Raw genomic sequence first — 18,054 nt, 5'->3', positions numbered from 1 at the left:
TTGACGAGGTGAAAATTAAATTGAACAATATCTATGAGGATGAAACTAAAGGGGCAATCCTACGTGCAAAAATTCAGTGGCACGAAGAAGGAGAAAAAAATACAAAATTCTTCCTTGGAATAGAAAAAAGAAACAAAATAAACACGGTTATTCAAAGACTAACGAATGAAAATAACGAAATGATTTCAGACTCTAACAAAATTCAGTTTGAAATTTATAAATTTTACAGAAAATTGTATTCACAAACGAATAAATCTATACAAACACAAAATATTTTTATAATGAATGATAATACACACCCAGTAATTGAAGACAACTTAACACACATATTTGAACACAAAGTTAGTGATTGTGAATGTCAAACTGCCCTCAAATCATTCAAAAATAACAAAACACCAGGTAACGATGGACTTACTGTTGAATTTTACAGAAAACACTGGCAACTTGTAAGGGTCCATGTACTTAATTCATTCAACTGTGCCTTCGAAAATGGAACCTTATCTAATTCGCAGAGACAGTCAGTAATAAAATTAATTCCAAAATCCGGAAAAGATAAAACTCAACTAACTAACTGGAGACCAATTAGTTTAATTAACGTAGATGTAAAAATCTTAAGCAAATCCTTATCCATAAGACTAAAACCATTCCTTAACGACCTCATTCATCCAAATCAAACAGGCTTTGTGCCTGGTAGACACATACAGGAAAATACCAGGATAATAAGTGACTGTTTTACTCTAGCAGCCCAGAAAAAAATCACTGGGATATTATTAGCATTAGACTTTCAGAAAGCCTATGACAGTGTTGATCATAATTATCTATTTTCAGTGCTTAGATATTTTGGCTTTCAAAAAAACTTTGTGAGGTGGATTAAGACCCTTTATCATAATATTACATGTACTGTTATGAACAATGGTTTCTCAACGAAGCACTTCCTAGTAAGTAAAGGAGTTAGACAGGGGGATCCAAGTAGCTCAAACCTTTTTAACCTTGTTTTAGAAACATTATGTCAAAATATTAGAAACTGTAAATATATTGAAGGCATAGAATTTGGACAAAAATCATTAAAACTGACCGCCTTTGCTGATGACATCACTTGTTTACTGAAAAACTTCAAATCAGCAAGACACCTTTTCGAAATATTAAAGAAATTTAGTAAAGTATCCGGTCTTGAAATCAATGCAACCAAAACCGAGATAGCAGACCTACATAGTAAAACTGAAAATATACAATCCATTGCTAATGAATTCGGAATAATTTTACAGAAAGAAAAAATTAAGATTTTGGGAATCTATTTCACAAATGATAAATGTTTAAGCAATAAATACAACTATGAAGAAAGGATTTCGGATATCAAAACAATACTGAATAGGTGGAAAAAAAGAAATTTAACATTAATAGGCAAAATCCAGGTTATAAAAACGTTCTGTATCTCTAAAATACTGTACCCAACATTAACGATAAATATTCCAGAGTATATCATTTCAAAGTTTAATACGATTATATATAACTACCTGTGGTCAGGCCCAGATAAAATAAAACGAAATGTTATTTCCCAACAATTTGAAATGGGGGGTTTAAATATGATAAACATTAATGAATTGTTGAAAAGCCAGAGTATCTTTTGGATAAAAAAAATATACTCCGAACAAGAACAACCATGGAAAATTATTTACGAACATATCCTACAAAATCAGAATGGATATTTAATACCGTTATCTAACTTCAATATTAGAGACATTATCTCGACACCCTTTTATACAAATCTATTTCAAAACTGGTATAACATATACACGTGCTATATTGACGGATTGGTTCCCTTAAGAAATCAATTGATTTGGAATAACCATAATCTAAGAATTAACAATAAGTCTTCAATCAAGAATATATTAATTAACGATAACATTTTATTTGTTGAGGATATCGCAGACATCAATCTTTCCAAATATGATAATGATCTTATCAAGTTAATGGAGATCAATCAAATTTTGGTTAACATTAAAAAGGTAAAGGAAACAATATCGGAAACGGAATACAGTTGGAATACTAAAATTTTTGACAATAGATTAAATGTAAATTTGGATATTTTTTTAGAAAAATTATACAAAAAAAATATATCAAATATAACCTCAAAAGACATTTATAAAAAACTTGTACAAAAGAACTACACAAAACCACCAGCTATTGCCAGGTGGGAAAAAAATTATAGTATTGCCCTAGAAGAAGACCAAGTTAAACACATTTTTACACAGATACGAAGAATAACTAGAGATTCAAAAATGGTGACATTTCATTTTAGATATATACACCATGTAATTTACCTTAACGATCGATTATATAAAATGAAATTATCTAACTCATTACTGTGTGATTTTTGTAATTCTACAATTGAAAATATCGATCATCTCTTCATTCAATGCGAATATGCTCAATTAGTATGGCAGAAACTACATGAAATATTAATCTATAATAATATATATATTAATCTTACTAGTATAATTAAACACTTAGGTATAATTATACATGAGAATTTAAAAAATGAAAAAGAATTAAATACTGTTAATTTACTTATATTGTTATCAAAATACTATATCTACTCATGTAAGGTCAAAAAAAGTGTTCCAAATACCAGAAGTTATACTTCATACATCGAAATGAAAACTAAGATAATATACAACACAGAAGACGGACACAACATCCTGAAGATAAAACAAAATCATTAAAAATATCTATTCATATATATAATATACATTTCGTTATGTTCTCTATATAGGTAATATTTATTCAATCCTAGTTTTTAGATTATCTACAGATTTATATTTATACTTATATTCATGATTTATATATGCATGTTTTATATATATGTATATGTATGTTGTTGGTTAATAAACTGGAAAAAAAAAAAAAAAAAAAAAAAAAAAAAAAAAAAAAAAAAAAAAAAAAAGGTTAACCAACTTCTAGAGGTGACATATTTTATCCGATTTTGATCCAACTGAAATTTATGTTTATATCCCACAGATCTCGGATCCTTTCGACATTCGCGCATGTTTGACTGTAGCATTCTGGATTACGGCCCCTGATTATAAGAAAAGTCCATGGGCGTATCTTGGTGGTGGATTGATAAGCAAAGCAGGTTATGTACATCATTACATTCAGGTTTTCAAATATTATCACAAGGAACCAGGATCGGGGGCATCCGGCCCTCAGTCCTTCCCTGTCCTAGGGACATGCATTGACATTTACATCACCTGTGTATTGTCTTAATATGGAATCGGTGTAATACTTTTGTAGGAGACACAGATGAATGCAAGATAACAACACCAATACCAACAACACGATCTATAACAACAAATATGGACCCATTGTATGAATCGGCTACCGTTTTGGACACAGGCAAGTAGATGCTTTGGATAGTAGATGGTTAAACGTCTACCCAACACAGACTTCGTCATTTCGGGACTAACATGGTGCAATTTTATTTCGATAATTCGCTTGCGCTTAAGGGTCCTTAGCTGTTGGAGGAACATGGGCTAACGGACTCGATCAATGTTAGGGGGGAATTTCAGGACTGCCCGTGTACAGCTGCCGGTGCAGAAGGCTTGTACCTTATAGGGACCTCCCCAAGAATATTTGGAAAAGTTAACTGCCGGAAACGCGTTTACCTGCTATTACATAGCCTATTTTTTAGCTGATTAGCCAGAATTCCAATCAACCAATCCATCTAAACGGTATGTTGGCGGACTCCCAAACAAATGTTGAAAATTCCACAGTCGCAGATGCTATTCTGACCTGTGAGATAAGCAACTGCAAAGTTGTCTAATCGTTTTGCAACCGAAATACCACTCTATGCCAATCCCAATTCCAATCATACAAGCAAACTGTAGAAGCTAAACCCACAAATGATAACCGATGTCGCACAAAGCAAAGTTGTTACAGAAAAAATAAATTGTTTGGAATAAAATTGTGCCTGATAAAGACGAGAGAACCATCCTTGCAACGTCGTCGGAAATAAATTTTTTAATTAACGTGTTTTCCATATAATTGTGTCAGTCATGTGTTATTCCCATTCAGTTAATAGATGCTGTTAAAACAATTTACAGACGAAATGTTTTAATCCATAGTCAATTCAGTACAAATTTGCCCGTTCCCTCCACTGATGGACAAGAAGAAAGTCCCAATAAGATCTTTACTATTTCAGTTGAAACAGAAACTGGGTTGTATGCTGCACTGGCAGTTGCGGTGACGCTCTTAATCGGTCTTGCCGTGGCTATGTTGCTATACATCAAACTGTACAAGTATGTATTTTTGTCCCCCGCCTTTCGAAGAAAGCAGGAGACTATTAAAATCGGTCTGTCCGTCTGCTGTCTGTCCGTCACACGTTTTGGGACACAATAACTATCCTAATTGAGTTAGAATGTTTAAAGTTCGTGTAGGTTTCTATTAGGTGAATACCTTGACAAAATAGAGTTCGATAATGTGCATTTTCCACTAAGCAGAGATAAGCAATTTGATTGGTTGAGACTTTGGGACGTGACACCTTTGGTTCTAATTGCGTGAGAGCGATGAAAACCGAGTATAGATTCATTATATCAATACCTTGACTAAGCTCGATGGTGAGAAATTTCTGCTCAGACTAAGAAGTGATAAGAAATTTGATTGTTCAAGACTTTTTATTGAGGTAGAATGTTTAAACTTGATGTTCATTCCGTGAATCTCTTGACTAAGTTCAGTGATTAACATTTCCGGCCAAAGCTAAGCAATTGCATACCTGATTATAACTGATGGAGAGTGATTAAACTTAATGTATAGTTTCACTACCAGGTACTTCAAAACCTTGACTGAGTTTGATCCTGAACATTCATGCTTAGACTAAGTATAGATAATCTGTTTGATTGTTCGATTCTTTTGATAAAGATAAATGTTAATATTAATTAATATTTGTCATCTTTATATTTTGGCGTTGGACATCAGCCTCACTGTTGGCTTGTTATTTCATATTCATTAAATTTTAGCTCTAGCCACAGTTTGTCGAGAGGTTTAACGATGTTTATAGATATTGGGCTGGTTTGTAAAACAGAGGTAGTCGTAAGCGCGGCCGTTATACATGTTCGATAGCGTCGTTGATAGCAGTTAAATAATTCCATGCACAGGCCTAGATATTGTTTCTTGTTACAATGGCTAAGTCATTACATGTATGTAGCCTGGACTTCAAAGGGGCCTAGAAGAAGCATGCCTTACCCTCTAGGCGAAACCCAGCTGCCGAACAGGTATCAATTTAGTCCACAGCTCAATAAACTATTGGCGGGGAATAATCATTGTTTGTAAATCCTGGGTTTTCTCGAAAAGACCAGTATAATTATTTTCTCATTACTGATACTATATAGCAGCCCTTTCACATGCTGGCCGTCTTCATTAGCCCAGGTTAGGAGCAGAACAGTAGGACGTTAAACCCCATTTCATTTCACATGTTGGGTTTTAAGTAAGACCCAGTGCCGGTTCACCCAGGAAAAAGTAGAAAAAGAATTCATTCAAATGCAAGAATATTTTTATTTTTACAAAATTTATATGCCCCCCCCCCCTTCATACACGTGTTTAAGGATGCTTTACAATTATAGTAGGGTGACCCGTGCACTGTACAGAAAGTTGGTCTCGACACGGCTAAATGTGCACGCTTCAGTTGCGTGTCTCGAACTGATTTCTGACTACCCCGCACTCACTTTGAGTCGATAAATAGCCATGGCACGTGCAATTCTCTACAAATATATCAACTATTACAGCCGTAAAAAATCTATTGTTGACGATTTTGAATAGCAGTAAAATTTAGCTTCTTGGTTATTACAGCAGCTTTAGTATTATAATAGTAATTACGTTTGTTTTATTTTTTAAATTGCTTTATCATTAACTGTACCGTTAAGAGCGGCATCTTTTGGTTTAGTACAAATACTATCTCTGAATCGCTTTCTTTAGCAGGAACATGATACTAGCAGTAGTTTCATTTTACTTTTACAAGTTTCTTAAAACAATTGTTGAGTTGTCTAAAGTGCTTATTTCTAAATTCAATTTCTTGTTCTAGCTTTCTGTTATGTTTCGTAAAAAAGTAGTCTTGATTATCCCGACCTGTCAATCAGACGTAGAATGGTCGATAGACTGGTTAAGCGAGACTAATTTCAAAACAAGGGCACGTAACCTATCTTTTACTCAAAAGTGTCTGGATGTTATGGACGCAACTTGGAACCAGTTTTCAGTCTATTTTTTTATAGATGATTAATGGTCATAGCTTATTAAGTACAACATGATCGTTTATTTAGTGACTATAATTGTGTGAAACTGATTTGAGGCTTGGCATATATATAAATATTGTGGCGTAATTGTCGAGATATTTGGAGATATTTATTTATGGTGGGTCACCCTAATTATAGGATTACAGATAAAATAAAACAAACTCTCACTGTTTATATTTTTCTACTTGCAGATCAAGAAATATGGTATATGATCAAAAGCAACCGTGTAAAATCCCTTAAATTGCCCCTCTCTTTATTTGAATATGTGATCTCGAAGTTACTTCTGTGATATTATAGATTACTGCTGTATATAATGTGCTTTCGGTTTTTGTCCCCGGCTTTCGGAGAAAGCAGGGGACTATTAAAGTGGGTTCGTCCATCTCTCTTTCTGTTTGTCCGTACGTCTGTCCGTCACACTATTTGGGACACAATAACTCTCCTTCTAATTGCGTTAGAATGTTGAAACTTGGTGTGGTTGTTTATTAGACCCATGCCTTGATGAGCATTTTCTGCTTAGGGTAAGCAGAGATAAGCAATTTGATTGGTTGATGCTTTGGCACATGATAACTTTAGTTCTAATTAAGTGAGAGTGATGAAATTTGGTGTATAGTTTTATTACATCAATACCTTGACTAAGTTCGATAATAAGCATTTTCTGCTCAGGGTAAGCGGAGCGATAAGCAAGTTGATTGGTCGAGACTTTGGAACATAATAACTCTCCTTCTCATTGAGCTAGAATGTTCAAACTTGGTGTAGGTGTTTATTAGGTGAATGCCTTGATGGGGTTTGAAGATGAGAATTTTCTGCTTAGGGTAAGCAGAGATAAGCAATTTGATTGATCGACGCTTTGGGACACGATAACATTAGTTCTAATTGAGGTAGAATGTTTAAACTTGATGTAGATGTTCGTCTTGACTGAGTGCAATGATTAACATATCGAGGTAAACATAATAACTCTCCTTCTAATTGAGCTAGAATGTTCAAACTTGATGTAGGTGTTTATTAGGTGAATGCCTTGATGGGGTTTGAAGATGAGAATTTTCTGCTTAGGGTAGATAAGCAATTTGATTGATCGACGCTTTGGGACACGATAACATTAGTTCTAATTAAGTGAGAGTGAGGGCACATGGTGTATAGTTTTATCACATCAATACCTTGACTAAGTTCGATAGTGAGCATTTTCTGCTCAGGGTAAGCAGAGCGATAAACAAATTGATTGATCGAGACTTTGGAACACAATAACTCTCCTTCTAATAGAGGTATAATTTTCAAACTTGGTGTAGGCGTTCATTAGGTGACAGTCATGATGGAGTTCGATGATAAACATTGTCTGCTTACAATAAGTAGAGATAAGCAATTTGATTGGTTGATGCCAAAATTTGAGGCACGATAACTTTGGTTTTAATTAAACTCTGAGTATATATTCATATTATCATTACTTTGACTAAGTTTGATTATGAGAATTGTTTGCTTAGGCCAAGGAGCGATAAGTAATTTGATTGGTCAAGACTTTGGAACATAACAACTCTGCTTTTAACTAAGGTAGAATGTTTAAACTTGAAATAGATGTTCATTAGGTGAATGTCTTGACTGAGTTCAATGATTAACACTTCGAGCTAAAGCTAAGCAAAGGTAAGAAATTTCTTTGGTCGATGCTTTGGGAGAAGATAAATTTAATTCTATCTGATAGAGAGTGATGAAACTTAGTGTATAGTTGATAATCAGTTTGATTGCTTGATACTTTTGAAAATATACGTCCACATGAAAATGTGGGCGTATGAAAAATAAATGTGCGATTAATTAATAGGTGTCATCTATTTATTTTGGTTATTCGGCGGGGGAAATCAGCCTCACTGTTGGCTTATTACATTTAAAATATATTCATAAAGTAGTTGTAAACTTTGATCTAGCTGTGGTTTCGAAAAAAAACTCTGATATATTGCCATAAACCAAACCTTACTGGTAGTGGGTTTTTTTTTATCCCAAAGGATTTATGTTGTCTATTAGTTTGGCGTGCAAATTGCATGTCCAACTAACCTTAACCCTAACTCGTGCACGCAACAGAAGAGTAAGCAAATGTCTCCCTCGGGGCAACATTGGGTTACCTCGCATTTCACACATACCCATAAAATAAAACAATTACCATAAAAATATTATGTTTAGAAATGACTAAGACATCTTGTACCAGGCTGTGTAGATTATGGTTTATATAGTCAGTCTCTACAGTAAGGATAGCTTATATATTTTACTTTCCAGGGATAGCCCCTTAATAAAAGCATAAATAAACGGGACCACAGCTGTTTTTTGTCTTACAATAATGTTTTTTTTTCTTTTTAAATTGTATGTCTTCTCTTCGAATATGTATTGTTTTATGTTCTTGTATACTTTATTTTGTCTCCTGAATTATCTATGAAAATCCCGGTGCAGAATAGTAGGACGTTAAGCCCCCTTTCATTTCTATTATTAGCAAAAAAAAATACCGTGACACATCCCTTTTTTATAAACCGAAAATACAAAACTAAAATTCAAATACTTTTGTAGTCTTGAGTATAACTCCTAAAACGTCTTGACAGGAGGCCACAAAACTTTTTTTATACGCCCACATTTTCATGTGGACGCATTATGCCGTCGCCCCTGTTTGTCCGTCCGTCCACAATTTGTTTGTGGACACTCTACAGGTTACAATTCTTATCCGATTTCAACGAAACTTGAAATATAGGTTTACCCCCCCTCAGATCGAAGTTCCTGTCGATATTGCCATGTATCGGACAGTAAGTTCATGGATTATAGCCCCCGATTGTACGAAAAAATCGCGTTTTTAGCTTGTGGATAGTCTGGAGGTCACAATGTTGATCCGATTTTGATGAAACTTGCAAGGCATGTTTATAACCAAAAGACCTTGGTTCCTTTTGATATTTGCGCATATCGAATTTAACTTCCTGAATTATGGCCCCTGATTGTACGACAAATCATCTTTTGTTAGCTTGTGGTCCCTCAAAATTGTTATCCGATTTAAAACAAAAGGTCGAGTTCGAATTGCGTGAAAATCGGACCAAAACTGCCGGACAAAATGGCCACCTCTCGTACATAATTGGCGTAAAAATATGGTATATCAATGTTGTGGACCCTCTGGAGGTCAAAATTGTGTTCTGATTTTGATGAAACTTGAAATGTAAGTTTATAACCCAACGATCTTGGTTCCTTCCGATATTCACGCATATCGGATCTTCACTTCCTGAATTATGGCCCTTGATTGAACAAAAAAATCACAGTTTTAGCTTGTGGTCCCTGTAGAGGTCACAATTTTATCTGATTTAAAAATAATGTGTGAATATATCACCATTACACACAAGGATCTTGGATCCGTTTGATAATCGCGGATACCCTAACTTAACTTTCTGGATTATGGCTCCCGATTGTTCAAAAAATGGCATTGTTAGCTTGCAGATTCTCTAGAGGTCACAGTTGTTTTTCTGATTTTAAAAACCTTTGAAATATTTCACCATTTCACCAAGATAAAGGTTGAATTCGTATTTCGGGAAAATCGAATAAAACTGCCCAACAAAATGGCCGCTCTTTGTACGCAAATTGTGTAAAAGTATGCAATACGAAGGCCACAATTCTGATGAAACTTAAAACATATCTTTATATCCCAAGGATCCCAGTCCCATTTGCGCATGTCAGACCATAACTTTCTGGATTATTGCCCCTGATTGTACAAAAATCCCGTTTGATTTTAGCTTGTTCTCAGTCCATCTCTTGCAAAATGTGGGCGTATCCTGCCTGGCAGCCGCTGGTTTCTCAACTTACGAATTGTTGTTACCCGTCTTTTGATAACACAACTTAAATACAACGAAACACATTTCTTAAGACTTAAAGAAAATATTGTTACCACTTTTAGTTACCTAATGGGCTGAAGTAAAACTTGATTCAATATTAAGCAAAACTTGAGTTGAAAAACACATTTTACACAGGTCACCATATATTATAAGAGTTGTGACCTGTATTGTGTATTTTATGTGTTATATGTATGTATTGTATCATATTGTATCATATTTCTATACATGTGTGCACTTTTTGCAATAAAATAAATTCTCAATGAACGTGTACGAAATGCGTAGATTACTGGACAATATTTTGGTAAACTAAATCCAGAATGAGGCAAATTAAGCGTTATGCGGAATCAACGTAGCACTACTGCTGCAACATATCTTTGGTTTGATCGGATCGTTTAGGGGTTGGTTGGACTCTACCCAGTGTTGTATCTCTCTCTTCACCGTTGTGTTTTCTCACGATGCAGAAATTAAATATGTAACAGAAAAAACGATAGTTTTATACGCCCACATTTTCATGTGGACGTATATTGTCGTCGCCCCTGTCCTTCCGTCCACAATTGTTTGTGAACACTCTACAGGTCACAATGTTTATCCGATTTGGTTTAAACTTGAAATGTATGTTTATAACCCACAGGTCTCGTTCCTGTCGATATTCGCGCATATAGGCCCCTGATTGTACGCAAAATCGCGTTTTTAGCTTGTGGACCCTATATAGGTCACAATGTTTATCCAATCTAAAACTAAAAAACCATTACAAAATATCATCGTTACACCCTAAGGATGGTTGAGTTCGCATTTCGTAAAAATCTTACCGAAACTGACGGACAAAATGACCGCCCCTCGTTCGCAAATAGTGTCAAAATATTGTGTATCAGGGTTGTGGACCCCCTGGAGGTCACAATTGTCTCTGATTTTGATGAAACTGTTTATAACCTTTTCGATATTCGCGCATTTTGGACCATAACTTCCTGAATTATGGCCCCTGATTGTACGAAAAATCCAGTTTTCAGCTTGTAGAGGTCACAATTATTTTTCTGATTTTAAAAACCGTTTAAATACATCACCATTCCATCATAATGAACTTGCCCGACAAAGCGGCCGCTCGTTGTACGCAAATTGTGTAGACGTGTGTAATACGAAGCTTGTGGACCCTCTAGAGGTCACAATTTTTATCTGATTTTGATGAAACTTTAAACGTACATTTATACCCCAGGAATCTAAGTCCAATTTGATATTTGCACATTTCAGGCCATAATTGTCTGGATTATTGCCCGTGATTGTACAAAAAATCGCATTTGTTTTTGTCTTGTTCTCTATCCATCTCTTGCAAAATGTGGGCGTATCCTGCCTGGCAGCCGCTGGTTATAATCTTACATATAATGGGTCAAATTCCGTCAAGAACAGTTTCGGGAATATGGGCCCCGGGCGAACCATGCTTCGTCGCCGTGCTCCCCCCCCCCCACCATATGTGGTATCAAATTAACCGGCATGATCCCGTGAATGTTTTAAGCCATCCAATTTGAGCCCTGGGTATCCTGCCAGATGATTCACATAACAAGACTGATTTGGGGGAAAATGTCATATGTCATAGGTACATATTGTTTTTGGCTTCTTTTGCCATTTCTTTGGGGTAAAACTATATCCATTCCCGCCTAAATGAGGTTACCCTGTTCATAACATGAGCGAAAGAAAGAGAATCCAGCGATAAAAGCAAAGATAATCCTTTATTATAAACTCTATCTATACAGTCTGGTTATAAACTTGTAATTATTAGGAGCATTCAAATTGAAAGTAATTTAATAAGTAAAATACAAGATGACAAATTGTTATTAATATAAGGACGATAGCTGTGTAATAATCAATCTCTATACTATAGGGGACTGGAACGAAAAGTAGAAACAACTGGTAAGGCTATAATAAGTTTTTATCATTCAATATAAGCAAAACAAAGCAATATAAAACATCAAATATATATTTATAAATGGAAATGAAATAATAATTGAAATAATAATTATACGTTTAAAGTATGAAATAAAGAAACTATTTACGTTTGAACTATAAAATAAAGAACTATTTACGGAAGCTAGAAACTGCAACTTGTAATGAAATACTAAATATAAAACATCATATACAGTATAATATAGACATACCTAATAGTAGGAACAACTGGTAAGGCTCTAATAAGTTTATGGCTAGTAGATATGTTTCTTGGATTTATATATCCCACGTTGACAAGTTAAAACAATAGAAACTCATAAACAACCTTCCCGGGTTGCTACCTACTACATCTATACACTATACTTGAAAGTGGTTAATCCAGTTAAACATACATTATGCAAGAGCTAAATCTGCCCATTTCAGGTCTTTCTTTAGGACTGAAATGATATCTAAATTTTTAATTATATATTAATTAACTTATCCAGACCATAATCAATTCTTGATGTCATTGCTAGGCTGCAATATTTATTGGATTAGGATCCGAGTTGCTGCCCAACTTTCATTGATTATTTAATCTTGAAATGGATAATCGAGGCTATGTTGTTTTATCGTACCGACATTAGTAATGTTGATCGAGGTTAGGCCGAAAAAAATTAATCCTAAATTCTCGGTTCACAGTGGATCAATTTGACTGAAATTTTCAGCAAATTCCCTTTACATTATCTAGTTTTTAACTATTATAGTGAGAACTGCCAGCTCTTTGTCTAATCTCCCATAATGTATCTTTAATTAAACAATTCTAATTAACTGCATTGCTGATAGGATTAAGACCACATCGGTATAGATGAGTCGAACATCTGACTACATGTACGTATATACATTAATATATTGTTTTGGATGAAGAAGTTGTATTTACAAAAGGTGAAAAATATAACAGTATAATAGAACACGGACATCACCAGGTAAAGTTATGTTGCCATAGCTACCCACAACTACTATATAATATAATAACATATTGGTAACACATTTTGTTAAAGCTCCTAATATTTAAATTGCCAGTACAACCCTCAAGCCACCTCGAATCCACTTTCTTTTTTGAAAAATGAACAGGCATTCAGCTATCTTGTTTTCATGTACCAGTGGTGTTGATGTTACCCATATTATAATAACCAGTTTGGTCTCTTGTCTTTAATGTATCATAAACACCTGCAAGTCCACCTCCAATAGTTGAATCACATGTATGTTCATAATCTTGGTCAGTGGAAGTCTTGGATCGTTTGTATCTACAAATACATCAGATATACAATAAAACAGTTATTTAACAAATGCTGGATTTATCACGAAGAAAGAGAGATAGAGAGAGAGAGAGAGTGGGGGGGTGTCAATATTTGCAGCGGCGATAATTGTCTTATTTACCGCTACAATTGATACACACTACGAGCCTTTGCGCAAGTTTCAATTGCAAAATTGTTAACACATATTATCTCAGTTTGCATGGAAATAAATAATTATGTTACAAATACCGAAGAGCGGAACACTGATGTCCTAATTCTGGTTCCGCGGACATTTTCAAAACGACAGAAATATCGCGTAGCCGTTGAATGTTATTAAATTCATGAATTGATGTGGTAAGGTTTCGCCTTTTTTTCAATGTGAATTGGTGTATCAGAACGACCCACAACTGTAGCTGGAGCAAAAGGAAGCCATCAGTAGTTGCACCATTTCTAGGGGAGGGATTTTTATTGCTCTCAAGAGCGTTATCAACAAATACTACAGAAACATATTAATTTTTAGTTATTTATTTTAGATAATAAATCCAGTAGAATGTCATTTACCTGTTCCTGTATATCACTAATACAATGATAATTAAAATAGTGATCATCACAGCTGTACCCACAACTCCACCAACAATAGCTGCTACTTTATCATCTGGTGTTGATTCTGTAATATCAATAGTCATTGAACATTCGTATCGTCAATTAATAACTCAGTAAATTACATGTTTATGGGTCGCTGTCTGCCAATTATATCGCTCGATTCCATTATGTCATCATTATTCCATGCAGAACTGACAGGCATATCTCTAGATTCCGTACCTTTTGACCCCCCCCCCCCAACACGAATTATGTGCCAGGAATGAATGCAAATGCTATGATACGCAGGATGACTTTGGCATCTCATCCGCATCCGCCCCTCAAAAAAATCATGGCTACGACACTGTTGATTGTAACATGACACGGGCAGGAAGTACAATATTTAACAATGGTGTTTTACCAATGCTTCATCACTCTACCCTAAAGCATGGATCAGCTGCATTACTGCTCTCGACTTAGCCTTAGCTGAAAATGTTAATCATCGAACCTATAATCAAGATCTACACTTAATTTTACCAGCTCACCCAATTTAAATCAAAGGTATCGTTACCCACATGAAAATGTTCATCTCACACAGAGAATAGACACGGACAGACAATCTTTCGGCTGCACACCAGCTATCTATCGAAGAAAACGTATATCAGAAGTGGCAACTTGGATGTTGACCATATTATTAAAAATGAAAAGTTATTTGAAAAATGGGGAAAGCTTGAAAAGGGAGGGTCGCGAGAGGCTGACGAACAAGATAGCGTTGATCCTCTCGTAACTCCAATTTTTCAGACCAAATTGGAAAACAACTATTAAAATTTGCAGCGCTAACGAATCCAGATTATACACCAGACAACTTCTACACTTAATTTTACCACTTGGGTGTTGACCATATTTTTAAAAAAAATAAAGGTTATTTGAAAATGAAGGATAGTCGCGAGAGGCTGATTAACAAGAAAGTGTTGTTCCACTCGTAACTTTAATGCTTCAGACCGAATTGGAAAAAGAACTAATGAAAACTGTAGCCCCTATAGTGCTAACATGTTTTCAGAAAAAAGGGGTTAACTGCGGATATCGTTAGGGTTGCTCCTCGCACGGAGGTACCATATTAAACAAAGTTTAAATTAACTGTAATAACTGTAAAATGGACAATACACTCTGCGAATGTGGAATTACGCCCAATTGTCAGCTATATCCCCCATAGACAGCAGCTTATCCGAAAGGAAAACCTTGATCTTGGTCAGTAGGGAAATCTTGTGATTGGAAATTCACGAAACATTTAGGAAAATTCCGGAAAAGATAGTCATGGAATTCAGAAGATGATTGACATTCTATGTCGTCGCACGACCCTTATGCTTCACATCGCACATTTTAAATTCTTTAAAAACCACAGCCTCTATCGTGTTAACAATTCTTTCGGTAAAGGGGTTGTAACTCTGGAATAGGACGTGGCAGAATACTGAAAATCGACAGGGTTTGTTCTCGTGTGACGCCAATAGTTTACACCCGTTAATGCCAAGAATCCATTGGGTAAAAATCATCGGCGATGTGGAAATAAACAAATTTTCTCCCGATGGCTTCCGATATTTTCGTCCCCACAAACGGAAATTATCGCCGATTAGGAATCGGGGATGATCCGGTGAAAGTTCACAAAACATCTAGTAATGCCCCGCGAACAATTGCCACGAATGCTCGGGAAAGCTTCGGCGTACCTTCGCTTATATCATCATCATCGGGTGAATAGGGAATCTATCGGTGAGTACCTGCGAACGAACCATCCTAGGTGTCTCTGGGAAGGGTTATTGGGGGCTGGGCGCACATTATCTGCACATCTCAATCCCTTGCGTGGTGTCATGTCGGTGGCACTTATGCATCGTTCCCACAGGGCATTTTGTTCCTGGGCGATGTACTAACGATAGAAATGATGAGCTCCGGGAGATGATTCTGGAGTTAAACGTTGCTAACACATCGGGACAAATTTTAATGCAAGATTGACATTTTTCGCAGTTCTCTCAAGGCATCCAGATTGCCCCCGATAGTTCCACGTGGCTCTCGACGCTTCCCGAGACTCATCAATTCCAATCGACAGAACATCGCCAGGGCATAAAAATGCCCAGTGGGAGCTAGACCTTAAAACTGTTGTTCCTATTACCTTTAAAAGTTTTTCGAAAAAGGGGACGTAACTCCTCAATCTGAGTTAGGGTTAGATCCTTGTTTTCGTTTCTGACGCATTATCATCGTGAAACACAACATGCGCATCTGATTTGCTTTTCTCGAGTTCCCATGAATATCATCCTCCCGTTCCACTTCCCACAAATAATTATCTGTGAATTTCGCAAAGTTAAAAGAAAATCGCCATAGCCCAAGTGAAACCTGCCATGTATAAGACCGCAGTTTGTGTGGGATCCCATATTAGAGAGGGGTACCACATGAAATCTATTTTATATGCACACATATAGGTATATATCCAACATAGATCACGGTGTTCTGGGAATCTATTAACACGTTTAACAATATCGGCTAAATACACATGAAATCTATTTTATATGCACACATATAGGTATATATCCAACATAAATCACGGTGTTCTGGGAATCTATTAATACGTTTAACACTATCGGCTAAATACACATGAGCGTTAGATTTCTTCTCGAACTTCTTCAATGTAAATGTGTTGTGAATTTCAAATAATTTGGGTAGATACGTTACAGGGTGGTACTTGATTAGATTTATTTCAGACGATTTAAAGAAATAAAATCAAAATTAATTTAAGAAGCTCGACTTTTACATATTATGGTCATAAACTGACCGCAAACCTGAATTTATGCATCCAACTCAATATTATCATTAACCTTTGATATTCCAAACTCAAATTAGAATTTTCACCAATATTGATGTTGTCAATGTGGAAAGGAAATGCCAAACCGTATACGGATGTAAACTCTCCTGACGTGGACAGAAGTTGACATAACTCCTCTTGTATTTATGTAACTTCGATTTTCCGACCCGAAAATAAATCTCTTTAACAGCAGTATTACATAATAGAGTGTATTACAAATAATCATAAAATTTCAACATACTCGTGAGTTGCCACTGTCCGTTGGTACATTGATAGTCTTCATTATATATATACTTTTCACCAGTTTTATAACAGTGTTGTTCCGTATAACAATAATCTTCCTATAATAGAAGTCGAAATTAATAGTTGTCGTCAAGGTTTAAATTGGGGTTTCCCTAATCTTAATAGCTTATTCATGTCCGACCTCCGGTTTAAAATTATTCAGAACCATGGCTGCCTGTATTGTTTAACAGATTGAATGACCGCGTCCAAACTGGCTACACTTTCAGATAAATCCTGGGTTTCACAACCAGAGAACAGATTACCACCGCCTTCTACTGACCTTGACCTTCTTGAGTGATCGCGTATTTCATTAATTCCCAGCCTATTCCGCACTTTTTTTCGTATGCAAATTCGATTATGGCAGTTTCCATATAAGGTATATGTTCTATTATGCAAAAATCCCAAATATATTTGCATATAATGCAAACTGAAGAGTGGAGGCGTGTAATGGCAAAATAACTAACACATGACTCTCTTGAATTGTATTTTGTATTATTGAAAGGTGTATTCCGTACTTTTAATACTGCGACACTGGTATTGTGGAGCGATGGAAATTGCAAATGGTAAACATCAACGAAGTACTTTGAACTGCTGACATATGTAACATTGAAATAATAATGGCAACGTTAGTGGGGGGAATAAAGACATGAATACTTACAAACATCCTACATGTCACAGTCTCGCCATCAATTGTACAGTTCATGCAATCAGAATTCATGATAACCACTGTTAACTGTCGACTGAAGAGTTGTCCATCATTGGACACAGCTACCCTGTAGCTTGGTACTGTTGTGTCTACAACGGGAACAGTTGTTGATCGTTTTTGTCTATTAACAGGTAGTGGACACGTCACTTCACCAATACTTTCGACAACTGGATCATTTGTTATCTTTGCTTCTGCATTTGACTATATTAAATACAAATCAGTTATAAATATCTGCTTCTAGAAATCAACCATTTATTTGCTGGTGAGTACACCAAGGGATGGTCGCAACCGGATGTTTACAACTCGATAT

General features: G+C 35.6%; 1 protein-coding gene across 2 annotated transcripts in view; it reads right to left on the bottom strand.

The window, feature by feature from the left end:
• The window catches only part of LOC126822576 (von Willebrand factor D and EGF domain-containing protein), a 141,737-nt gene that overhangs the window by 73,053 nt on the left and 50,630 nt on the right, over positions 1–18,054 (bottom strand). The window contains exons 17-20 of one of the 2 annotated variants that reach the window (XM_056101215.1): positions 17,697–17,945; positions 16,998–17,097; positions 13,891–13,996; positions 11,823–13,338 (exon numbers count right to left, since the gene is read on the bottom strand). The exons of the other annotated variant lie outside the window; for it this stretch is intronic. Coding sequence (XP_055957190.1) covers positions 13,185–13,338; positions 13,891–13,996; positions 16,998–17,097; positions 17,697–17,945 — 609 coding nt within the window. The 3' untranslated portion in view covers positions 11,823–13,184. Of the gene's footprint in view, positions 1–11,822; positions 13,339–13,890; positions 13,997–16,997; positions 17,098–17,696; positions 17,946–18,054 lie in introns of those variants that run through there. 2 annotated transcript variants of the gene reach the window in all.

Source organism: Patella vulgata, chromosome 5, assembly GCF_932274485.2.
Source record: "Patella vulgata chromosome 5, xgPatVulg1.2, whole genome shotgun sequence".
Lineage (NCBI taxonomy): Eukaryota > Metazoa > Mollusca > Gastropoda > Patellidae > Patella > Patella vulgata.
This window is presented reverse-complemented; position numbering and strand designations above follow the sequence as displayed.